Source organism: Petromyzon marinus, assembly GCF_048934315.1.
Source record: "Petromyzon marinus isolate PM22_M1 ecotype Great Lakes invasive population chromosome 84 unlocalized genomic scaffold, UKy_Petmar_22M1.pri1.0 chr84_unloc.3, whole genome shotgun sequence".
Lineage (NCBI taxonomy): Eukaryota > Metazoa > Chordata > Hyperoartia > Petromyzontiformes > Petromyzontidae > Petromyzon > Petromyzon marinus.
The window spans coordinates 1,052,650-1,078,955 of NW_027422640.1; the positions used below are offsets into that span (position 1 = coordinate 1,052,650).

General features: G+C 45.5%; 1 protein-coding gene across 1 annotated transcript in view; it reads left to right on the top strand.

Annotated features, from left to right (window-relative positions):
- Window positions 1–1,234: 1,234 nt before the first annotated feature.
- LOC142908435 (NACHT, LRR and PYD domains-containing protein 3-like) overlaps window positions 1,235–26,306 on the top strand; it is a 41,438-nt gene continuing 16,366 nt past the window's right edge. Inside the window, exons 1-4 of the mRNA XM_076059139.1 lie at window positions 1,235–1,506; window positions 9,736–10,023; window positions 16,432–16,815; window positions 19,138–20,812. Of these exons, the coding sequence (XP_075915254.1) occupies window positions 1,305–1,506; window positions 9,736–10,023; window positions 16,432–16,815; window positions 19,138–20,812 (2,549 nt within the window). The 5' untranslated portion in view covers window positions 1,235–1,304. The remainder of the gene's footprint in view (window positions 1,507–9,735; window positions 10,024–16,431; window positions 16,816–19,137; window positions 20,813–26,306) is intronic.

The window sequence follows — 26,306 nt, forward strand, 5'->3', positions numbered from 1 at the left end:
TATTTTATATATTTTTTATTATTTAATTGTTTCCCTTCAACATGACTTTACCGAAAGAGCTAAGAATATGAATTACTGCAGTCACGAAAGCTTTAAATAAAAATGTAGAACTATCGATCAAATGCGTCCCATGGCGGTAGGGGCACACTACGGCCGGCAGCTATTTGCTTGGCAGCTGCTAAGTTCGTGCTGGGAGCAGTGAATGGTGGGTGGGGGGCTCGAGGGGTGGGTGTGGGGAGCGGTGGCGCAATGGTTAGTGCACAGTGCTAGGAACCCGGGTCGCCGAGTTCGACTTCTGCTCACGGCCAACACCAGTGACGATTATCTGCACGAGTCATGGGCCTCCCTGAGGACGTCACATTCACAACTAAAAATTAGCGTTGTGAATCTCCTATTTAAGATCCACCATTTCATTTACAGTGAATGCAACTTCATGGCTCCATGTAAACCTGCATTCAGTTTTTTTTTTTTAAATCATAATTATGACTTGTTATGAATTAGCATTGGCGGTTATTTGTGTTTAAGGTGATAGATATAATTGTAGTGGATCTACTGTATTGATTGAAAAATTCAAACCGTTTTGATTGGCTCTAACTATCTTGAGCAAATGCCACTGCAGCGGTGCACAAACATAATTCACAAAACATCCCGCACAATTCACGAATATTATGTGCCCATAAAAACAAATATTTGTTATAACCGGTGGCGTTTCGGTCAATAGCCATTCTTCAAAGGACATACCTATTCATGTATTTCGTTTATCTGTGCATATAATCAACAATTCACAGGTTTTATGAAAAGTTGATCTGCTAATACTCGTGGAATGCGAGCGTTTGCATTAACCTGCACATACTTTTTGGCGCAAGTAATGTTCGCGAGTAACTAGGGAGGCCGGCAGATTATGCGAGGGAGTGGGTAGCCAGCACCACACCCGACTGCCTTTGTCTCCCCAGTAGCAATGTTAACTCATCGCACCAGGTGAGACCCAGTCGATCTCGGAGAGGCCCATGCCTGGTTAAGATAATCGTCACTGGTGTCGGTCATGAGCGGGAATCTAAATCGGTTGGCCGGGTTCGTAGCACAGCGCGCTAACCACTACCTACCACTTCCTTTTTTATGGATTAAAACATTTTACTGACATTGCAATGCAAAATAGAGAAACATTACCATAGTGTGGTGTACAGTTGTGACATAAAGGGTTAATGTGACAAGTAATGTAAAGCACACCAAAGTGGTGCTCACTTCATCTACCCATCCTCACACTTCCCCGTGATTGTTTTCCAGCGCCTATCTCGTGACTCGCTATGGGAATCGCTGCGTCGGTGTCTCGCCCGTGTAGCTCCACGCTACCCACAGCAGACGCGCGCTCCCTACAAAGGATCCACGGTCGCACGTCTTCTACGCCTACAGCACGAGCTGCAACACAAACATACCCATGTAGCTCCACAGACTGGTGTGGCAAGTGCTGTTATTGGGTGCTTACGAAGGTCGGCATGGCGAACGAAGGTAGGTTTTTACCTCATAGGTGCTGTTGATTATCTGTTGCAACAAATTCTCATCTAATGCCGAGTCAACCTAGAGAAGGATCGAAAACCAATTTAGATATCGCATGCTGCTAATTACAAACCCGGCCAACTGTGGCCAGGTTTGTAATTTCAGCATTTCTCGCCACAAACACACACATTAAAAGACGAATATCCCCTTATTGTTTTTGCCAGATTATCGGGTTAAGTTATGTTAGCGAGCACCTATGAAGGCCGGCACGGTACAGGAAGGCGTCGATACACACAATAACAACAGCCGTTTGCCAATAAATTGTGGCGACGTCACCACTGTGCTTGTTCCAGGCTATGTGAACCTTGAAACCACGTGGACTTTTGTAGGCTCAAGGGGAGGAGGGCACCGGCCAGACAATGTTATAATGCCTTGATTAACTGAGATTATTGGAAGATCTACCGCTTATGCACCCAACTGTTCCAATTTGCTGCATGTTAGCCATCAGGCATTCTGTTCCTTGTTCCAAATGCTATTCCTCCACCCTCCATTGTTGCTGGAGGTTGACTGCCCAGACGTGTCCTTCACAAACTACCTCCACTGAGGCCGATCTTGACACTGCTGCTACCAATCATGGCAAGTCAAATCAGCTCTACATCCTTCTGAATCGTATCAGTCCCTAGCCCATGTACGCCCGTTGTGTTCCTTTTTTCTGTGCCAAACAGAAGCTGATTGGCCATGCGGTGCCTGTGTATGTGGGCTACATGACCCAGCCAACACAGCCTTGCTGCCAGAGTATAGTACTGATTAAACTGTGTCCAGATCTTCCAACGATCTGTGAGCTCCTCACACAAACCAGTCTGGATAAATGCTGCACGAGGTCGTGGGTTCGATCCCGACTCTGATGCCTGTATATTTGGAAATTGCATGCTCTCCTCGTGGTCACGTGGATTTTTATCCAGATCCTCTGGTTTTTCTCTTCATATTTGGAAATATGCATTAAGAGTATTTGGCAGCGATACATTTGCACGCAATACGCCACTTCGTTGAGCTGTCACTTGTGGCCAGATCGCTTCTGAAAAAGAGCTATACAGCTCAGTGGGCCTTACTTGGTAAAATACAAAAATAGTTAGATCAACTGTTGAGAAGGAAGTGGATGCACCTATGCTGGAATAACATGTTGGTAATTCCAAGCCCATGGGCTTCACATAAATGTAGCAGCATCCTATCATTGTTATAGAGCTGATGTGACCCATACCTTCCAATCACTCCAGTCAAGGTACCTGCGTCATCATCCACTCGGACAGTAAAGTCATCCAAAAGGTTGACTCATATTCAGAGGGGCCACCTTAGCTAACACATGCGACAGGAGGTCATAAAAGGCATCTGACTCGTTGGCGTTGCCTGCATCCCACCACTTATGTTAATCTTCGGTGGGGGCATTAGCCAACACCATTAAAACCACCATTCCTCGCTTCCCATTGATAGGGAGGTGAGCTCACAGTAGCTTGGGGCGAACATCTTTCCACACCTCACCGCCAAGCTCTCAAATGCCCTTCATTCTTTTATTCAAAAGAATAGCCACCCCACGTTTTTTGGTAGTGGAGGGTTGTCCACCCTTTATAGTGACTGTTGGTATCGGTACAGCTCTCGACAGAGGAGTGGCAGCCTCTCCTCCATAGTGAGCATTCGAACATTCCATGTGGCAACTTACAGTTGCAACTCGCAGTGGCTTTATGATGTTTCGAGAGGAACCCCAAGGGTGCAGATTCAGGCTCCTGGCTCTGCCAAATAGAGTTTGTTCAGGAGACGCTATGGACTCCTGTTCACCTGGGGCCTCCAGCACAATTCTAGTTTTATTTTTACATTGTGGTTTTGTGGTAATTAAATTTAAGGTGGAGGGGTCACTAGCCCCTTGCAACCGTGCAGAACCCCAGTTTTCCACTCTACAACGAGTACCATGAGAGGAGCTGCCGATTGGAATCGGCATTTCCCCAATTGCATTGATCACAGCCACGAAAGGGTAACCGACCGGCACCATTGAGGAAGTGGGGGTTGTTTTTATCAGACTTGCACACAACAACAACCGCCATTTGCAACTAAGTGGTGGTGATGTCACCACGACGCTTGTGCCAGGCTATGTGCACCTTGAGGCCACTTGAAGTGTCGAATGCCCGCTGGCGGGAGGTCACGGAGATTCAAGTTGTAATAGATGAGAGTTAACACGTTTCTAGACATTGACCCATGATGTATCAAAGAACTTGGGACAAAGACGATGGGAAATTTCCAAGTGGAGCAGTGTGAGGGAAGACGTGGACTATGGTGAGCTCACGTTGGTCTCAAGCAGACGACATCAGCAGGGATACACGTTCTGTTTTGTGGTGGCACAATGGACTCAGATAGTCCACGTTTAATATTTAGCGTGATTTTAAATATAAAAAATAATATGTTAACCAGCTGGCCTGCTATCTCCGTAGTAAACGGCTTTGCAATCAGAATTTTGAGTTCAAACTCTGGTTGTGGTTGACTCATCCCATCATCCTAAATGGGTCGATAAAGTGAGCACTACTTTGTGGGGAAGTCCGGTCAGGTGAAGTCAAGTCAGTCTCATTTGCAAGTCGCCCGGGGTCAGAAAAATAATACATTTTCGTTGAGATATGGTCTACCAGCCATAAAAGCGCCACACGATCTCAATACTGCTTGTCTTGAGAATTGAAATCCCTCCCGTCATAGAAAAGTGGAATTGTCACCACCACTGGAACAGGGCTGTAAGCAGGAGATAAGCACAACATCAATGCTTATTTTAGGAACAAATGACTTTCACTTTAGACATATAATACGTGTCGCGGAGTGAATCAGTGCATCACACGAGTTGCGTGAAAGGTGAGATGATCACATTGGTGGTTATAGTGAGGTGAGCTCACCGACCAATGACAAGTCACCTGGTGAGGAATTCAATCAAAATAATCAACATAGTCTCAGTACAATGTAAAACAGGCATGTCTCACTTAACAAGCGAGATACGTTCCGTGGAAAATGCTCGATAAGAAAACAATCATACCATGCTAAACGGTGAGCTACGTTTCAGCCTTAACATGTTCCATTCTTAAGCAACTTTATTACCTTTTGATTTGAAGTTTTCGAGACTGCAATGATTCATATCCTTGTTTTCGGTAAAGTCACGTAAAAGGGAAATAATATTGTAGTCATTATATAGTGTAGTGTATACCCAGTTACTTAATGTGAATAGCTCAGCTTATTTGAAAGTATAATGAGTACATTGATAAATTTCGCTTTAAAGCTTTCGTGACTGCAAGGATTCATCTTCTTTGGTTCTTTCAGTAAAGTCACGTAGAATGAGAATAAAATAATGAATTGTGTTATTTTATTTTATTAATTTATTATTTTATTCTCATTCTACGTGACTTTACCGAAAGAACCAAAGAAGATACATTGATAAAATTGATGTAGTTTATATTTAGTTTTTTTCACATCGGTTATTGTATGGTAGTAGTGGTAATTGCAGTTCTTTAGTGTCAATATGCTAAATTCCTCTGTTGATATGTAAACTCAGCTTATTGGAGAGTATATTGAGTATTGATTATATTGATGTAGTTTATATTTTAGTTTTTTTATCGGTTCACTATATGGTAGTCATTATATAGTGTAGTGTATACCCAGTTATTTAATGTGAATAGCTCAGCTTATTGAAAAGTATATTGAGTACTCTTCTTTGGTTCTTTCGGTAAAGTCACGTAGAATGAGAATAAATTAATCAAATAAAGTAAGACAATAAAATTCTCACGACGTTTCAGCCACAACACAAGTAGCCTTCTTCAGGTGAAAGAACAGCACTGTCGGGACGACAGAGCTTGAATGAACGCTGTTAAGATTCGTAGCGTCTTTTAAGCTCGGTGAGAGGCGTGGAGAGCCTTGACAAAGGAGTTTACATATCAAAGCAGGAGAATTTAGCATTGAAATAGCTGAGGCATTAGCTTGTGACAGAAATAGCTGTGTTAAAGTCAAAGTTTACATATCAACAGAGGCATTTAGTATATGGACGCTAAAGGCCTCCAACTACCAACTATCATAAAGTAAACCGATGTGAAAAAAACTGTCAATATTACATCAATATAATAAATGTACTTAATATATTCTTCAATAAGCTGAGCTATTAAGCACAAAGCAACTGGGTATACACTACACTCTATAATGAATACCACATAGTAAACCAATAAAAAAAAAACAAAATATAAGCTACCTCAATGTTATCAATAAACTCTATATACTGTCCAATCAGCTGAGCCACCAACAATAAGTCGTTATTTATCAAAATGCCATATGGCGAAAAATTGTGGGTTTTTTTCCCCTTCCCCTCAATGCCAGCACCACAGACAGCGACGTTCAGGCGGACGAGTCAATCCATGCTCGGAACGGAGGAGGGAGGAGAGAGAAACAACTGCAATGCGCTGTTATACTCCATGTTATAAACCATGCCATTAAACATGGTGTGAGAGGTGTTAAGAGGCAATGCCAGCGATAGAGCTGCGGTCTGACGGTCACCGTAAAATACAATTAATTAAGAAGCGAAATGGTTTAAAATATCTTTCCAATGGTTACTAAGCCAGAATCTATCTTCTCGGTTGAAATTGTCTCTGTGCTTGTATATGTGGATGGCCTCATGAACGAATCTCTCATGGTAGCCAGTTGGCTTGCAAAGAACCTCCGTCTTGGAGAAGTCAATGTCATGTGAACCCACTGAATTATAACAGTGATCTGCCACGGCAGAAGAATTCGTCCTACCGTGTTTCAAGTCTGCTTTATGTTCGCGGATGCGGTCCGAGATATGTCGTTTGTTTTCCCCAATGTAGTTGCTACCACAGAGGCACTTTAGTTTGTAAATGCCCGGGTACTGTATGTCTGGAACAGCATATTTTACAGATGGAGCCAGATCACGGATTTTATGTACTGTGTTGAATCGGACCTGGATCTTGTGTTTATTCAGGATTTTTGAGATCTTTGTAGTGACCCTTGCAATGTAGGGTAAGGTGAGGGTTTTGAGTGGCTCCTCAAAAGGATCCTTCTTCATGACTGGAGTAATGGCTTTGCGGATTGTGTAGTCGGAGTAACTATTAGCCCTGAGAGCCTGGTGTACGTGCTTGAGTTCACTGGCAACGCTAAGATGCCACCTAGCAACATCAGCAAAGATTAACGCTTTGAATGATCTCAATTTAAAAAGAGAGATGATATTGTCGTCCTATCAGCTGACAAAGGCAATGCCACTGTCATCATGGACAAAACAGAATATAACAACAAAATTCAAGAACTACTCAACGATGGCAGCTATACAAAAATAAAAAGAGATCCCACCAACAGCCTGGTTACCAAAACGAACAAAATCATCTCTGATTCAACAGCATTAATTGATCAGACCAAACAGTTCTCGTTGAAACCCTCTGCTGCCAGACCACCAAGATTATATGGCCTCCCAAAGATACACAAAGAAGATACACCCCTTCGTCCCATCGTCTCTACTATCAACTCCCCCACCTATAAACTGGCACGTTTTCTGGCTGATATCCTGCGACCATTCACTGGAAAAAACACCTCTGCGGTAATAAATTCTACTCACCTGGTATCGACAATCAAAGGCATTTCCCTGGCCCCAGACGACCTGCTTGTCAGTTTTGATGTGGTGTCCTTATTCACCAAAGTTCCGGTACCTGACACCATAGCAATCATTGAAGACTTGGTTCATCAAGGACTGCATACTGATGTACCCCCCCCCCCCCCCCCCCCCCCGGTGAGACATTGCTTAACCAACACATAATTCACCTGGAATGGAACTTTCTACAAACATTGAGGGCACCCCAATGGGCTCCCCCTTGTCTCCGGTTGTAAGACCTGAAATGGTTTATCAAATCTTTCCAATGATTGCTAAGCTAACATTTTCATGGAGAAATTTGAGACTGAGGCCATCCAGACTGCCACTCTACGCCAGACCTTATGGAAGAGGTACGTGGATGACACTTTGTCATCTGGCCACATGGCCAGCCTGCTGTTGACCAATTTCTCAACCACATCAATTTCATGCACCCATCCATCAGATTTACCAGGGAGGTCGAAAAAGATGGCAAGCTACCCTTTTTGGATGTCTTAATTAAAAGGAGACCTGATGGTTCAATGAGCCATTCTGTCTACAGAAAAGCTACCCATACAGATGCTTACTTGAAACCGGATTCCCACCATCATCCATCCCAGAAGAACTCCCTCATCAAGACTCTTTACCTTAGAGCCCAATGCATTTCCGACCAGGAACACATTGCCAGTGAACTCAAGCACGTACACCAGGCTCTCAGGGCTAATGGTTACTCCGACTACACAATCCGCAAAGCCATCACTCCAGTCATGAAGAAAGATCCTCTTGAGGAGCCACTCAAAACCCTCACCTTACCCTACATTGCAGGGGTCACTACAAAGATCTCCAAAATCCTGAATAAACACAAGATCCAGGTCCGATTCAACACAGTACATAAAATCCGTGATCTGGTTCCATCTGTAAAAGATGCTGTTCCAGACATACAGTACCCGGGCGTTTACAAACTAAAGTGCCTCTGTGATAGCAACTACATTGGGGAAACCAAACGACATATCTCGGACCGCATCCGCGAACATAAAGCAGACTTGAAACACGGTAGGACGAATTCTTCTGCCGTGGCAGATCACTGTTATAATTCAGTGGGTTCACATGACATTGACTTCTCCAAGACGGAGGTTCTTTGCAAGCCAACTGGCTACCATGAGAGATTCGTTCATGAGGCCATCCACATATACAAGCACAGAGACAATTTCAACCGAGAAGATGGATCCTGGCTTAGTAACCATTGGAAAGATGTTTTAAACCATTTCGGTTCTTAATTGTTTTTTTTATGGTGACCGTCAGACCGCAGCTCTTTCGCTGGCATTGCCTCTTAACACCTCTCACACCACGGTTAATGGTATGGTTTATAACAGGGGGTATAACAGCGCATTGTAGTTGTTTCTCTCTCCTCCCTCCTCCGTTCCGAGCATGGATTGACTCGTCCCCCTGAACGTCGCTGTCCGTGGTGCTGGCATTGAGGGGAAGGGGGAAAAAACACCATTTTTCGCCATATGGCATTGTGATATATAACGACTTATTGTTGGTGGCTCAGCTGTTGGAGAGTATATAGAGTTTATTGATAACATTGAGGTAGCTTGTATTTTTTTGTTTACTATATGGTATTCATTATATAGTGTAGTGTATACCCAGTTGCTTTGTGATTAATAGCTCAGCTTATTGAAGAATATATTAAGTACATTTATTATATTGATGTAATACAGACAGTTTTTTCATATCGGTTTACTTTATGATAGTTGGTAGTTGGAGGCCTTTAACGTCCATATACTAAATGCCTCTGTTGATATGTAAACTTTGACTTTAACACAGCTATTTCTGTCACAAGCTAATCCTTCAGCTATTTCACTGCTAAATTCTCCTGCTTTGATATGTAAACTCCTTTGTCAAGGCTCTCCACGCCTCTCGCCGAGCTTAAAAGACGCTTCGAATCTTAACAGCGTTCATTCAAGCTCTGTCGTCCCGACAGTGTTGTTCTTTCACCTGAAGAAGGCTACTTGTGTTGTGGCCGAAACGTCGTGAGAATTTTATTGTCTTATTTTATTGTATTATTTTATTCTCATTCTACGTGACTTTACCGAAAGAACCAAAGAAGATGAATCCTTGCAGTTACCAAAGCTTTAAATCGAAATTATATTGAGTACGTTGCTTAAATTGATGTAGTTTATATTTAGTTGTTTTCACGTCAGTTTGTTGCATAGTAGTAGTGGTAATTGCAGTTCTTTAGCGTCAATATGATACATTCCTCTGTTGCTATGTAAACTCCTTTGTCAACGCGCTCTGCTCCTCCAATCCAGCTTAAAAATGCGCTGCCAAGCTTAGCAATGTTCATTAGGACGCTGTCTTTCTGACAGCTCTGTGCTTTTTCACCTGAGGATGGCTGCTTGTGTTGTGGCCGAAACGTCGTGAGAATTTAATAATATAATGTTTTATTTTTATTATTTTATTATTTCCCTTTTACGTGACTTTAGTGAAAGAACCAAGAATATTAACTTTATTACCGTCACAGATACAAAACATAATTTGTAAAATAAAGTAGTAAAGCAACAAATGTAACACTTACCACACATAACCATTGCTTGCAGGTGCCACCGTTCCCCACCCCCCTTCCCCCACCCCTTTCTCCCTCTCCCCTCCCCAACCCTCCCCCCACTCCTCCCCCAAACCCTCCCCCCAACCTTCCCCTTACCCCTCCCCCACTCACCCCGCCCCTCTCCTTCCTGCTGCTGCTACTGGAGGATGCTTCTTGATGCCACTGCTGGTGTCAGGGCCTGAGTCTGAGAGAGCGGCAGAGGAGGCGACACGGGCAGCCGGGCCGCGTCTGCGCGTGTCAGGGGCGAGAGACGCGGGCGACTCGACACTTCACAGCGTGGGTGAGTGTGGGGAGTTTGTGGTGCGTGGGGGACGGTGGGTGGTGTGACACTTCACGGCGTGGGATTGTGTGATGAGTTTGTGGTGTGTGGGGGACGGTGGGTGGTGTGACACTTCACATCGTGAGTGAGTGTGGGGAGTTTGTGGTGCATGGGGGATGGTGGGTGGTGTGACATTTCACATCCTGGGTGAGTGTGGGGAGTTTGTGGTGCGTGGGGGACGGTGGGTGGTGTGACACTTCACAGCGTGGGCGAGTGTGGGGAGTTCGTGGTGCGTGGAGGACGGTGGGTGGTGTGGTCCAGATTATAAACCGCCTGTGTAGTCTACACGGGGTCTTTTTATTTTTGTTAATGAATGTCTCTATGTGTGTCCAAGATGGTGTAGAACGTGTGAGTGTGTGCACGGTGGGCGGTAGGGAGGTCAGTGTGTGTGTAACTCAAATGAGGACCTGGAGCGCTGTGTAAACATCGCACACAAAGGCGATCCGGCCTTGTTCTGACCACCGACCCCCTCGTGTACTATGCCGGACTTCATAGGGGCTCAATAACAGCACTTGCCCCACCAGTCTGTGGAGCTGCATGGGGGATGTTTGTGTTGGAGCTCGTGCTGTAGGCACGGAGGAGGCTCGTGAAGGACGCTGCTCCTGAGCAATTTATTTTACTATCATATCCAGGTCTGGTTGTGGATTTTATTATTTTTCTTAAGTTGTCTCTTTGATCCATATACGACTTGGCGAGATGTTTCCTGCTTCATTCTGGTGCATTTGCTGCTTTTTTTCATTGTATCTGCACTGGACGTGTTGGTTGGATTTAGCGTTTGTCACGTGAGGTTCAAAACAAAAGATCAGAAGCGACCTGGCCACAAATGATAGCCCAACGAAGTGGCTTGTCATGTGGACATTTGAAAGACAGCCAAATAATCAAAACACATGTTTCTAAGTGTGGAGGGGAAAACCGGAGGACCCAGAAAAAAAATCCACGCGACCACGGGGAGAACTTGCAAACTCCAAATATGCAGGCGTCAGGGTTGAGATTGTACCCACGACCTCCTGCATACGAGGCAATGGAGATAACATCTCGCCACCGCGGCGTCCCATATTAATCTGACGCGGTATACTGGTACAGCGCCTGGTGGCCTTCGTTACTTTACTGCCATTTGCATCACTGTAATATATGGTCAATCGTATTTTTCCAGAAAAAGTGTCGATTTAAAAGTCACGGTTTTTTGTTGCTGACTCGATTGACTCCCACCTCCCCATTTACAGACATTGTCAATGGGGGCTGAAGTCTGTTAATCGTGCCCAGTCAGTCACATGAGGGGGCGACAAACCTCCACTGTCTCGTTTACCCCGTGGTGTTGCCTATGAGACTCATTCCCACGTAGAAGCCTGAGTTTACAATGACGTTATACTGAAGTGGAACCCACCTCGCTGTAAAATTTTGAATGCAATTTAAAACTCGCTTTTTATCAAGTGTGTCAAGCAACTGGGAGTCTTGTCTTTCATAGTACAGTACTCGATTTTTTTCTGTTTCGCCTGTTTTGTTGGTAAAGCTATGGTCTTGTTTATGATCCCTCCACTGGCTCCCAATTCATTTGTGAATTAAAAACAAGATCGCCCTCGCCGTCTTGAAAATCCTCACTGGTCTCACTTCTGCCTGCCACCCCCTATCATGGGTCCCCGTGGTGGCGAGATGTTAATTCCCTAGCCTGGTATGGAGGAGGTCGTGGGGTCGGTCCTGACCCTGATGCCTGTTGTATATTTGAAGTTCACCCCGTGGTCGGGTGGATATTTGCTCCGAGTCATCCGGTGTTTCCCTCCACATTTAGAATCATGCATCGAAATTACTTAGATTATTTCGCAGCTGTAAATCTCCACATGGCAAGCCACTTCGTTGAGCTCTCTTTAGTGGCCAGATCACTTCTCAAAAATTAGTTAAAACCTCCGTGGGCTTTTATATGTTCTCTCCCCGTGGTGGTCACGTGGAAATTTTTTCTGGCCCTTCGGTTTTACCCTCCACATTTAGAAACACGCATGTAAATTATTTAGCAATGATAAATTCCCTCCTTCTGGTACAATTCTCTGAACCTGTCTCTCTGGCTATCCACCCGCTTCTCTTGTGCCCATCACTGTCTGTTCTCTCTGTAAAAATGTATGCATGCAGTCTTTACATGCCATCTTCTTCCCCGTGATGTTTATGTCTGACTGTTGTGCACAGTGACTTGAGATGCAGATGCATTCGAGAAGCTCCGTCAATGCGCCCTCCTATTATTTTCCATCCTGCTCCGTCGACTGCCTGTGTTTGACAAGGCTGAACACCCTCCACTGCCCGTGTGTGACAAAGGTGGATGAGCCACATTCCGAGAGTGAAGCCAACATAGTTGTTGAGCGTTAGGGCGAAAACATCATAATGGGTGTTCATTGGCCAGGTGTCAATGTTTACTCTTTTCAGAATTTTTGTGTAGATGTGACTGAGCCCACGCCTTCACCCCATCCTTCCCCCATAACAGTATCTCCTCGTACTATTTGACTGCTCAAAAAATCATACCTACAACACGTTATCATACGTGAAGTAAGGAGGAAGGACAACAAACTAAACGCAGAACTCACTTCCATCGAAATGAGTTTTCAATAAAGTGCATTGCCCAGTGGCTTCCTAATATCATAAGGGAGATAATTCCAGATGTCAGCAGAAGCGCATCTGAAAGCGCGCGATGCAAACAACTGCAGGCCACCGTGTGCTCCCTGCTGCCAAAGAAAACAAGTTGATTAAACCGCCTCCGCTCGTTACGCAAACATTTGCTCATTTTGCAAAAAAATGGGTTAAAATTCGAATTGCTTGTTATAGCACATTCTCGTTGAAAGAACGCTTAAGTCACAGGCCTGTATATGTACAGTATAGATATTTAGTTTGCATCAGTACAATACACACGGCTCAATACAACATAGGGTTAAATGTATAAATATCTCAAACTAAAGAATGGGTGACTTGGGTTTGCAAACATGATGTAAAAAACTCGTTATAGTCTTATTCTTTGTTTTTTTCGGTAAAGTCACGTAGAAATAATAAAATAACATAATAGTGTACGACGTTTAGATTGCAACACAAGCAATCATCAGGTACAGAAGAGCTAAATTTACGAGAGAGAGGAGAAACATAACCGCAGATATATATACAGACACAGATACAATAGGGGAAAGAGAAACGAGAGAGAGAAACGTGGAAGCACACTAAATCAAACAGGTTTTTGCTGCATGCTTCATGCTAATTTATGTCCCATTGTCTCGCCGATCATGTGTAGTTTCTTCCTTGGCCCTCGTGCCGCGTTCGAATTTGTTGCCCCATTACATCTCAGCCCCGCCCTCTCTGTCTATTTAAAACCTTGACACAGAGATGATGCTTCACTGTGTGCCTGTCTCTCTCCATGTGTCTCTGTGCAAACTCGTTCTGCTTGGATGTCTATATATGTGTATGCGGTCTGTATATTATTTAGATTTTAAATTTCACACTTAACTTACAATTTAGCAATCTTTGAAATAACGTAATCAACCTGACCTTGCGTTAATTGTGTTTTGACCGACCGTCTGTGTTGCGTTATATGGTTTCCAAATCTTGCTAAACCCTGTTTGATTTAGTGTGTTCCCACGTTTCTCTCTCTCTCTCTGTATCCCCTGTTGTATCTGTGTCTGTATATATATCTGCGGTTATGTGTCTCCTCTCTCTCGTAAATTTAGCTCTTCTGTACCTGATGATGATTGCTTGTGTTGCAATCGAAACGTCGTACACTATTATGTTATTTTATTATTTCTACGTGACTTGACCGAAAAAACAAAGAATAATTCCTGCAGTCACGAAAGCTCCAAATTCAAGTTTCATTATAGTCTCATGCTCTGCATGCTGTTTTAAATGCACGTGGTGCATATTCACTGGCCAGATGCTTCATTATTATTGATACTAATTAAAAATGTTAAATTAAGAATTTTTTTCATTAATTTCTCACGTTAAACAAATATAGGGAGGCGTTCATCCAGCGGTAGAGAGACAATGGCTGCTGATGATGATGTAACGTGCCGCTCATTTTGAAGGATTCCTAAGAGACAGTGCAAGTGGAGATTCAAAGGCATAGGAAGGTGGCTGCACAGACACCTGGACCACTGCTGTCCTGGATAAGTGATTTATTTAACATAATGAACATCACAGTAACACTGACGCTGCCTCATGTGTGTACTTTAAGTTTTGGCTTCCTCACACAAACACACTGTACCTCATACTCTTTGGTTCTATTCGGTAAAGTCACGTAGGTAAAAAAATAAAACAACAAAAATCACGACGTTTCGGCCACAACACAAGTGGCCTTCATCAGGTGAAGGGACCGTGCTGTCACGAAGACAGCATTGGAATTAAGAAAGTCAAGCCAGGTCGCGTCCTTTAAGCTGTGTGGTAGGAAACCAAACGCTTTGACAAATGAATTAGCATAAAGTGCTGATATAGCACCTAACACGGGGGGGAGTGGGAGGGGAGATTACAAACGTTGTTTTGAAGGGAAATATAATCTGCTGTGAAAGTTTGGTATATCACTACTTGGATAAATATACTGTACCATTGAAAATTAGTTTAATGTTTGGTATGATTTAGAACATCTTTCCAATGATTGCTTAATTTGAAACCATCTTCTCGGTTGAAATTGTGTCTGTGTTTGTAAATCTGAATTGCCTCGTGGACAAATCTCTGATGATAACTTATAGGTTTGCAAAGGACCTTGGTATAGGAGAACACTATATCGTGATCACCCACAGCATTGTAACAATGGTCAGTCACGGCAGAAGAATCCGTCCTGCCGTGTTTCAAATCTGATTTGTGCTCGCGAATTCGGTCAGAGACATGTCGCTTCATCTCCCCGATATAGCAATCACCACAAGTGCAGCTCAATTTGTAAACCCCGGGGTACTGTAAATCAGGAATGACATCCTTCACGGATGGGATCAGGTCACAGATTTTGTGTACTGTATTGAACCGGACCTGGATCTTGTGTTTGTTTAGAATTTTGGAGATCATTTTAGTAACGCCTGCTATATATGGTAGTGTGATGGTTTTGACCGGAGTATCAAGTGGTTGTTTCTGTATGGAGGGAGAAACAGCTTGGCGGATGGTACGGTCAGAGTATCCGTTTCTCTTGAGGGCCAGGTGTACATGTTTTAATTCACTGGTCAGGTGGTGTTGTTCCGAAATGCAATGAGCCCTGTGGTATAACGTTTTGATGAGATAATTATTTTGAGCTGGGTGGTTGTGGGAATCAGGCTTCAAGTAGGAATCTGTGTGGGTGGGTTTCCTGTAGACAAAATACCCCAATGAGCCATTAGGTCTCCTCTCAAACAGAACATCCAAGAATGGTAGCTTGCCATCTTTCTCCACTTCCATGGTGAATTTGATGGTGGGGACGTCTGGAATTGATGTGGTGTAGGAAAAGGTTCATAACTGGGAGGCCATATGGCCAAATGACGAAAGTGTCATCCACATATCTCTTCCACAGGGAAGGTCTGAGGGTGGAAGTCTGGATGGCGTCTGATTCAAATTTCTCCATGAAAACATTGGCTATCACTGGTGATAAGGGAGAAACCATGGGGTACCCTCATTTTGTTTGTAGAAGGTGCCATTACAGGTAAAGTATGTATTGGTGAGGCAGTGTCTAACCAGCGCAGGTGTATCGGGGTCTAGTCCATGTTGTACCAAATTTTCAATTATTTCAATGGTATCAGGTACCGGGACCTTGGTGAACAGGGAGACTACTGTACTTCCACAAAGTTTCTGTTCACAAATTTCCGTGAAGTGTATGTAACGTCATGCCACTGCTAGACAACCTCAGAATACCCTCTACCCATACATTGAGAGCATGGAAGTGCCCACTACATAGGAACCACCCAAGATCAAACCTGGCTCCCACACTCTAATCGTCACTCAACGAGAGGTGACGCTATCCCGATCACTGCACATTACAGCACAATTCGCCGTCTGCGTGGCATCACGGTGGTCGAGGCAGTGAGCGCGTGGTGTCACGCAGCTGCTTAATCTGTAAACCTGTGTGGTGTTTTGAATTAGGTTTACATTTTGCTTTTTTTACGTAGTGTTGTCTTCATATGAATGTTCATATGATGACACTGAAGAGTGTTTTGAGATGCCTAAGGTGCTATTTAATGCATTTCCATATATTCCAATAACAATTTTAAGCTTGCGTTACAATTTAAATATCTCAATGTATTCACAATCATATACCTAAAGTCACAATTGTATCTAACCGAGACCTCTCAGATTTTAGTAGCAGCATTTTATTTTAATAAGTATTATTCTTTCCCGTACCTGGCTAAAATTACACAGCTATGCTTACAGGTGACCCGTGGTTTTCATTTTCTTCAGGTGACTCTGCATTGGTCGTGATGGCATCAAAAGATCCTGCATATGAGATTATTAGAACCAACAAAGTGAAACTGCAGGAATACCTCCGGGCGAAGTCTTTAGAAGCGCTTGACTATTCCTTTCAATCAGGGATAGTCCTGGACAGTGAATACGCGTCTCTTAACAGCGAGAATGACCCCGTTGTGCAAACACGGCGTCTGGTTAACCTGGTGCTCAGCAAGGGAGAACAAGTCTGCATGATATTTCTTGAAGATGTGCTCGTGCGACTGAGATCCGAGATCACTCTCTTGGATCAGTGGATATCACAGCATGAGCAGCAGCTCAACGTGATGGGTGTCGATCTGAGCAGAACTGCGGGTAAAGCCATCCCTGGAGCAGCTTCTCGTGAGTGATGCTAAACTTCACATATCCATTCACATGTCTCTGGCAAGTTTAAGTGACGGAATTGCTTTGAACTGATATGAACTGTCATTTGATATTCGCAAACTGCACCACTCTTGCATAGCAACATCCCTCTCAGGAGGAGGACATTCATGTTCCATTCCATAGCAGGGTATGTACAAGGGATCAGCAATTTGGAGGAAAGGATGGATGGATAATGGAAATGTGTGTCAGTATCAAAACATTACATCCACACTGGACCCCAACATTCCTGAATTTCTGTCCTATCCTACACCTCCCTTTCCTTGCAAAAGACTTAAACATGGTGATTTTCTCTAATCTCTTCAGACACGGACATTTTATTTTATTTGAGCTGGAAGAATGTAATGAGCTATGAAGCTCTCTTTCAAGTGTCAAGCCCAAGATGGTTGGCCATGGCAGCAAACACATCAGCTGCCATGGTCTCCATGACTTCGTATAATCTGGATTCCACCAAGGCCATGTCGTTGAAACGTTTCCTTTATGCAGGGTGAATGACCACCTCTCTAAATTATGGAAGCTGCTTCTAGTTCTTGACTTTTGGGCTGCTTTGGATACCACACACCACTCCATCCTCTTGAATCGGCATGGCTACGCAGGTATCTCTCACACACTTCCCCACTGCTTCTGCTTCACCCTCTAAAAGTGAGCCCTATTTTTCCAAGCAAGAACTGCCTTCTGTTCAGAAGCCCCAATTCTATGGTGTTCCACATGGCTCGGTCCTTGGCTATCTGCTCTTCTCAGTACAATGTCTCCTTCTTTGTGGACATTTATTACTCCAATTTTTTTTGTATTGAGTAGCTATCACTGCTCTTTCTAATGACACCCACCCTTTTATTGTCATTGACTCTTGAAACGGAACCTACTCTCTCCTCTTAACTCTTGACAAATGTTGATACTCCTACTGATACTCATGCTGTTATGGAGTGTCTCATGCAGCCAGCTAAGGCTGCAAAGTTTAGTAGTACATGTTATGTATACCGTTTATTGTTAAATTTCAATCAGTTCCTATGATCACTGTTACATTGCTTTTATAGCTTTATTTTGGTGATTTCGAAAACGTTTTGGTTTAGCCATATTTGTTTGTTATAGTACAGAGTTAGACTGAACTTTAATCTAAATTGTCTTATGGTTGTTATTGTTTGACTTGCATCCCACTGGGATTTTTGCACACAGCCTTGATATACGGTGCTTTTTCTGGAAGACTTTGCTGTTTTTTCTGGATTTTTCTGTTTGTGCGTAGTCACTTTAAGATGTTTCTCGTTCCTGGTTTTGTTTGTTGCGGTTGCACTCGATTCAAGAGTCGAATGGCTCACAGGGCTATACCAAATAAATGAAACTGAAACTGGATTGGTTATAATTCACTCCAGATTAAATGTCAAATTTGTAGCCCTCGTCATTTGGAAAAAAAAGTCCACGGGAGATAATGACTACGAATATATGATTCCCGATAGATTAAAATAAGATCAGATACAGAGGGATCACGCTACTTATGGTCACCATTGCCCAAGTGGTGAGCCACTGGGTTCAATGTTTCCTTGGAAAGCTGATGGAAGTTATTGAGCAAATTTGTCATTGGAAATCGACACTCTCTACAATGTAGCGGCTGCCACAGTGTTTGCTGATGATGCAGTAGCCAGATTAGTTGAAGTTCAAGTGAACCTACGATGCATCACGTGGAATGCTTCGAGTTCTGTAATTCATGGTGGCTGTTGTTGTGGAGGTGAAAGCACTTCATCTTCTCTGTTGCTTGGACCGTGCCTGGTGTACTGCACTCCACCAGTGTAGTCCCATTGCTACGTGATGTAGGCCAGCTTGAGATGGGAGAGGAAACAGCCCCAATACCAGTGAAATATAAAAAGTAAAATTCAACATCCTAAACAACAAAAATCAATAATTGTAGGACAAGGCCGCAGTGAATTTTACACACAGATTGATAGAATTAGGTTGTGATAATGCTGATGTACACGGTAATGCTAGATGTGGTGGTACTATCGTTTTCACATGCAATACACACAAGATAAATGGTGGCAACCTTTTTATTAATATAAAAAACAAATATTTTACAAAGGTACAGTGTTTATAAAAAATGCATATGTAGAATACACATCGTGAAAGCTTCCACACAATAATCCGTGATGTACATGATGTTGCTGCATTATCCATGGTGAACGAATACGCTACGCGTTTTTAATGTAGTTTCTTTTAAACATATTTGTCTGCTATAGGATTTTTTTTTAGTGTAAGTAAAACTAATTTGCTCGTTTAATTATTTGTTTCATTTAGATAAGCCTGGTGATGATTACAGAGCATTCTTGTTGAAGCAGACCTCATTAACACGAAACTATAATGCACGACCTGGAGAACCTGCAGTGTTTTTGCCAGAGAGGATGGTGAAGCCAATTCTGGTTCCCTACTACCGCCAGCAAGAAACCAAGGAGCACGAGTTACTAGCTAGAGGCAAGCAGCACGAGGAGCTGATGAAGAGAGCACAGAGAGAAGAGATGACTCACAAGAAGCTCTTTGATCCCATTGGAAAAAAAACACACCCCCGACTGGTTATTGTAGTGGGGACTCCAGGCAGCGGTAAAACCATGTTGAGCAAATTAATTGTGCACAGCTTACTGTCAGATGAGAGAGTGTTTGCACAACACTTTGACCACATTGTGCTCATAACGTTCAGGGAGATAAATGATGTTGGAGAGATGTCACTAGCGGAGCTATTTTCTAAGCTGCACTCATGTTTGGGAAACAAAGCGGATGAGGTTTTCACAAACCAAGAGAGAACCCTTTTTGTTATGGATGGGTTGGACGAGTTTGGAAAGTGCCTTCACTATGCCAATCCTTGCTCTGATCCACGTAAGACGGCAACAGTAGAAGCCATCATTGCTGCCCTAGTGAATGGAAATCTCTTGCCCAAGGCCTCGGTCTTGATAACGACCAGACCCATTGCCATGGAGCAGCTGAGTGGAGTGAATGTTGATCGAGCTGTTGAAATCACTGGGTTTTCCAATGAAGATAAAATTGAATTTTTATGCAATTATTACCAAGATAGAAGTTTAGCAGAAAGGGCACTCAAGCTCCTGCAGGAAAATGAAACAGTAAATACATTGTGCCAGAACCCTTCATTCTGCCATATAGCAGCCATTACACTGAAGGAACATTTAGAAAAGTCTGATCATTCTGAGATTATACTCAAATCAATGACCGACCTCTTCACACAATACGTGTTTGGGCTCATAGTACACCATGGATGTGGCAGCCGCAGAGCCAAGGAAATCGTATCGTCTCTTGCCAATATGGCTCTGAAGGGGGTTCAGCAAAACATCCAGATGTTCAGCCAAAAAGATCTAGAAGAGTGTTTTGTTAGTTCTTCTGAACTAGGAAGTACATTCATCAACAAAGTGTTCACATGTGAGGGCATTCAACAAGGGAGTTGTTATTCATTTTCACACTTGACAATGCAGGAATTATTTGCAGCAATAGCCGTGCATCTGTCACATTCAACACGGCCAGTGAGTGACGTCATCAAAGCTATTGAGGACAGCAAAGATGGGAGGTTTGATGTGTTTCAGAGGTTTTTTTGTGGACTCGCATCAAGCACTCCATGGAAGTTCTTTGAGAGTATCTTGGATCCTCCATCTGCAGATTATCAAAAGGAAATAATCGAGTGGCTCAATCGCAGCATGAAGACTCAGAAGCTTGACAAACACAGGTTCATCAGTCTCCTGCACTGTGTGCACGAGCTGCACGACCGCAAGTCCCTCAATGATGCCACTCGGTCCATGACTGAGATAGACCTGTCACTCACAAGGCTGTCCCTGCCAGACTGCGCTGCCATCTCCTGGATCCTGCTGCAGCGAGAAGAACCTGTGACGACACTCTACCTGTCGGGCTGCGGCATCGGCACCGAGGAAATGAAGAGGCTTCATCCTGGACTGCACAGATGTAAACATCTAGTGTAAGACTGGCACACCTCGCAATCACTACTTAACAAATTGTGTGTGCATATGTATATGTGGGTGTGATATCAACTCGTCTTTAAATGAGCACCAGGTGCAGTGCGTAAAACATTGCGACTCAGGAGACAATGGCGGCCGGGCGTGATACTGGCCACCCACCCCATCATATGCCATGCCGGCCTTCATAGGTGCTCCCTAACAGCACTTTCCCCAGCAGTCTGTTAAGGCTATATGGCAGATATTTGTCTATAAGAATCCTCACTTAGTAACTGTGCACACAGTACAATGTAACTCCATTCTCACGTAAACACTCGGTCTTGCGTAGCCCAAGCATGAACACAACTTTTGACAAATTCTTCCCCTTGCCACTGCCATCATTGTCCTCACTCACTTCACTCCTCTCCCCGCACGCCACGGTCACCCCTCCCCTGATACCTCCCATTAACCCCCAATCTGCTCCTGCCTTCACTTTTTCCATAACCCATCCCCCACCCTTGCCCATACCATACCTTCACTCTTCAGCCGCATACCCACGCCCACTCATCCACTGAGGGATAAGGTTCAGTGAGTGAGTGAGTTCGTACCTGCTTGAGTTGGTGGGTGACTTGGTGGGTGGATCGATGAGTGAATATGTGGAGTTAAGTGAGGATGTTTGTGAGTTGGTGAATGAGTGAATTAGTGTGTGAGTGGGTTTGTGAATGAGTTAATTAGTGTGAGTGGGTGAGTAAATGTACAGTGAGTAGGTGGGTCCACAGTAAATTCTGCATTCACTGTACATTAAAGTACAAAAGGAAAAAAAGTTATGCATATGCATGGATGCTGTAAAGTCTTCCATCATCTTCAGCAACATTTAATTAGCGATAATGATAGCCCTCACACTATGTGCAGGAAGTGAGGTGACCGTCGGCCATACTAAGAAAATGTAGCCCTGATAGCGACTCTACGGTGGAGAGTGAGGGTAACGATTTGATCCACGTGTCCGATTCAAGCCCCTGGTTCACAGTGGATCATGGTCAGTGATGGTGCTCACCATTACAGAGACAGCTGATTGGTAATGGGTGTTAATCTTAGTTGTAAAGCATTAAAGAGACAAAGATCCCCCAAGTAGCCCATATAAACTGGTGGGGAAAGTGAAGCCAGTGACAGAGAACAAGCACACACTATTACACTGCACTTTAGAGCACAAAGACAATCTCCCCGTGGAGCCTACATACACTTTTAAAGCAAGTGCTGATCGCACTTCCCTAACCAGCACCGTCCTTGGCTGTCTTTCTCTCCCCATTGCTGATGTTTACACACCATACCAGGTACTCATTTAAGGCTGAGTCACCCTACGAGAGTTCCAGGACCAGATTTGTTTTATCACTCACCACTGATGCTGTTTACAGATGTAGTGTTGTAAGGATGAGCAGACTTCTTTAGGAGGCACACTCTGTTTATTGTATTATTTCCTTATACATCACTTAACACACACAGAGGGATATTCGGTCCCCTCACCCGATACCCTAGGGAGGTACAGCCTCCGGACTTGGCGGGACTCACACGTCTACCGCTAACCTCCTTGATACCTAAGGAGGTACAACCTCCGGACTTGGCGGGACTCACACGTCTACCGCTATCCTAGTCCTCCGGCTAGGACCTAAGGGAGGCTATCTGACCCACCGCTGGCCCGGTTTCCCATTGTTGCAGCCGTCCCGGCTGCAACAATGGGAAACTCCGAAATTACCAATGGTAGAAGAATTGTGAGTGTGCCTCACGAACAACAAGAACAATTAAACCCCTATAAATACCCCCCTTAACAACATAACGTATGTACAAGGCACTAGACATGCCAAAAAAACATTATAACAACCGGCGAGATTTTGCGCGCGTGCGTTTCGCGGGACCATCGTAGGGGATGGCAGGCACAAGGGAAGGAGGAGGATGAGCCAGAGCATCCGGTGGGCCTTTATGCATCTCCACGGGGACACCTGCTGCTCCACGGTCCATTGAGGCCGAACGTGGCCTGCATGGAGCCGTCACTCCCGCGTCATCTGCAGGAGGAATGACACGCCTGCGCTGCGGGTTAGGCACCAACGGGGCAACATCCGGCTCGTCGGACGCGTCGCACACTCGGCCCCCATGTCGTGTGTGTTGTGGAGGGACGCATGGCGTGATGAAGGGTTTTAACCGAGAGGGGTGAACGCACCAGCGACGCCGTCCCCAGCTAATTTTAACACATTGGGGACGCAGGACTTCCACTATCTCAACCGGGCCTCGCCATGGTCTGAGGAGTTTGGCCGACGTGGACACCGGCACCTGGGGGCAGTGGAGCCATGCCCTGTCTCCCGGTGCCCACCGATGCGTGTACGACCGAGGGTCCCGCAGTCGCAAATTCGCCCGTTGGCGGGAAGCCGAATTTTCAATGGCGGCCTCCCGTGCCTCGGCCAACTTACGGAGGTTGAATCGCAAGTGGTCAACGAGCTTTGACTTTTGCGGTGGCTGTTCGATTTCCAGCCGAACGTCGGCGGGAGGAAAGGCATCCCTGCCGTACATTAGAAAGAACGGGGAAAATCCCGTCGCCGCGTGAGGTGCCATACGGTATGCGGCGAGGACCCCCAGAACCTGCAAGTCCCAATCGAGGTGGGATTCATCGACCTGATGGCATAACATAGCGGTGAGAGTTCTATGAAGGCGCTCCACCATGCCGTCGGTCTGGGGATGGTAGGGCGAAGTACGCACTTTCTTAGTGCCCAACAGGCGGCACACATCAGTCAGCAAGGCTCCTGAAAAATTTCTTCCCTGATCGGTCAGCAACCGTTCTGGTGCGCCCTTGTCCAGGACGTAGCCTTGAACAAAGGCGTCCACAACGGCCGCCGCCGACTGGTTGGGGAGGTGCCCAGGCCATAGGCCACCGTGTAAAATACTCTACCCCAACCAGAAGGTACTTATTACCCCGTGGCATAGTAGGAAAAGGGCCCAAAATATCGAGAGCCACCAACTCATTTATACGAGAGACCGAAATGGGTTGCAGGGGTGGACATGCCGGTTTAGCCGGCGGTTTACGTTGCGCACAATGGGTGCATCCCAGCAAAATGTCAGTGACGTCGCGCAGCATGCCCGGCCAGAAAAATTGCAACCGCAACAACCCAATGGTCTTATGAACACCCAGGTGCAATAAACGCTCATGCGCCGCCCATACGGCCTTGCATCGCAAGGCGGATGGCACGACGATTTTATGTTGACACGAGTCAGCATCCCAATGCATCAACAAGCCGCGCTTCATGACAAATGAATTAAATTTGCCCTGTCTTGGAACCACATTATTCGCGTGGCGACGCAACCTCAATAACGACATGTCCTCGCCCTGGTGCCGACCCCATTCGGCCAAAGTTAGCCCCAGCAAATCGTCACTGGCCATTGGATCTGCGTGATCCAACATCGGCGCTGAGGCGGCGGGAAGTGCGGCTGACACCGTTGTGAGAGGCGCGACCTGCGCAGGCAGTGGCGGCTTACAACGGCCCGAGCCCAAAAAACACGCACATTTTTGAGCCGGCGGAAGGCGAGACAACGCATCGGCATTCGTGTGTTGTGCACCCCTACGGTAAGTGACATTGAAATCGTAGTCCTGAAGGACTTCGAGCCACCGAGAAAGCTGCCCGGACGGTTGGTCAACCCGCAGAGCGTACTGTAAAGCCGAATGATCAGATCGCACGGTAAAATGCTGACCATACAGGTACGGCCTGTATTGCTGAATAAAAAAAACAATGGCCAGCAGCTCACGTCTGGTCACACAGTATCTTTGTTCAGCAAGAGACAAGACTCTGCTACCATAGGCAACAACCCTTTCAATGCCGTCAACTTTTTGGGACAGAACACCCCCAATCCCCGTATTGCTAGCGTCGGTGTCCAACACGAATGTCACGGAAAAATCGGGGTACGCAAGGGACGGTGCCGTCACAAGCGCGTTCCGCAAGGAGTCGAACGCAGCCTGTTCTGCGTCCCCCCAATGAAACGCCACCCCTTTTGACGTAAGGGCGTGGAGCGGCTTGGCAATCGTCGCGAAGCCAGCAACAAACCGGCGGTAGTACGACGCAAAACCAATAAAACTACGAACATCGCCCGCAGATGTAGGGGTCGGCCAATGTTGAACACATTTGGTTTTTTCAGGGTCGGTAGAGATGCCCGAGCGGCTAACTATGTGGCCCAGATAGCGCACAGACTCACGCAGAAGGTGACACTTCTGCGGCTTGAATTTCAAGTTAGCGGCCCGCATTTTCAAGAAGACAGCACGCAACCGTTCGATGTGTTCGCCGAACGTGCGGCTAAAGACGATGACGTCGTCAAGATAAATGAGACATGAGTCCCACTGGAGCCCAGCGAGGACCAGCTCCATGAGCCTCTGGAACGTCGCTGGGGCTGAGTGGAGACCCATGGGCAATCTATTAAACTCGAAAAGGCCCTGTGGTGTCCGAAAAGCAGTCTTAGGTTTTGACGATTCGTCGAGGGGGAGTTGCCAAAACCCCGACAGAAGGTCCAAGGTGGAGAAATAGTGCGCCCCTGCCAGGGCATCCAATGACTCGTCCATACGAGGGAGAGGGTAGGCGTCCGCTACCGAGATTTTATTTAGGCGCCGAAAATCAATGCAAAAACGGAGACTGCCATCGTGCTTTTTGACCAGCACTATTGGAGCACCCCAGGGACTAGTGGAGGGAGAAATTATATCGGCCTTCAGCATGTCATCCACAGCCGATTTAACATGCTGTTTCTCCGCCGGGTAAGCCGAAACGGGTTTTGTCGAATCGGGGCAGCGTCACCAGTATCAATGTGGTGACGCAGCAGCTTGGTGCAGCCAATATCAAATTTAGATTTACTAAAGACATCGGAAAATTCTCGCAGAAGAGCGCGCAATTTAATTCGCTGCGAATGAGACAGATCACCCGTGTCTGTGCAGAGCGCGTCCAACCATCTCTCATCCGATTCGGAAGGAGGTGGGACCTGCGGCGTGTCATGCACGTGTCCCGCGACTCCGGTCCCCAACGGCACCGGGGTCGCGTGAGCGAGCACAGTTCCTTGCGGAATGACGGTTGTGGACAATCCGACATTCAAAACCTGCAAGAACGGCTCCCTGTCGGCTGCTACGAGGGTCTGTGCAGCCACCAAATCTAACCCCTTAGCAGCTGCGTTTGAAGGCCCCAGCAAAATGCCATGTGCCGAGGTCTCCGGGGCTAGCGGTTTTTTAAGTTGCAAGGGCACGAGCATTTGTGTCCCTGGTGGAATGCGGACTGTGCTCGCAACAAACGCCTGCACCGAGGCACTAGCCATGCGCGGATGCGAGGGTGTGGGCAAGAACGCCATCTGTCGACCCGACGGGAGTTCGATGCAGCCTTGATCTACAAGGATCTTAATAGGCATTTTCGCGAGAAAATCAGTGCCTAACAAACACGGCACGGCGAGGGAAGAAGAGACCAAAATAGGCCCTGCCAATTTAATGTCTCCAATCGAAATTTGCGC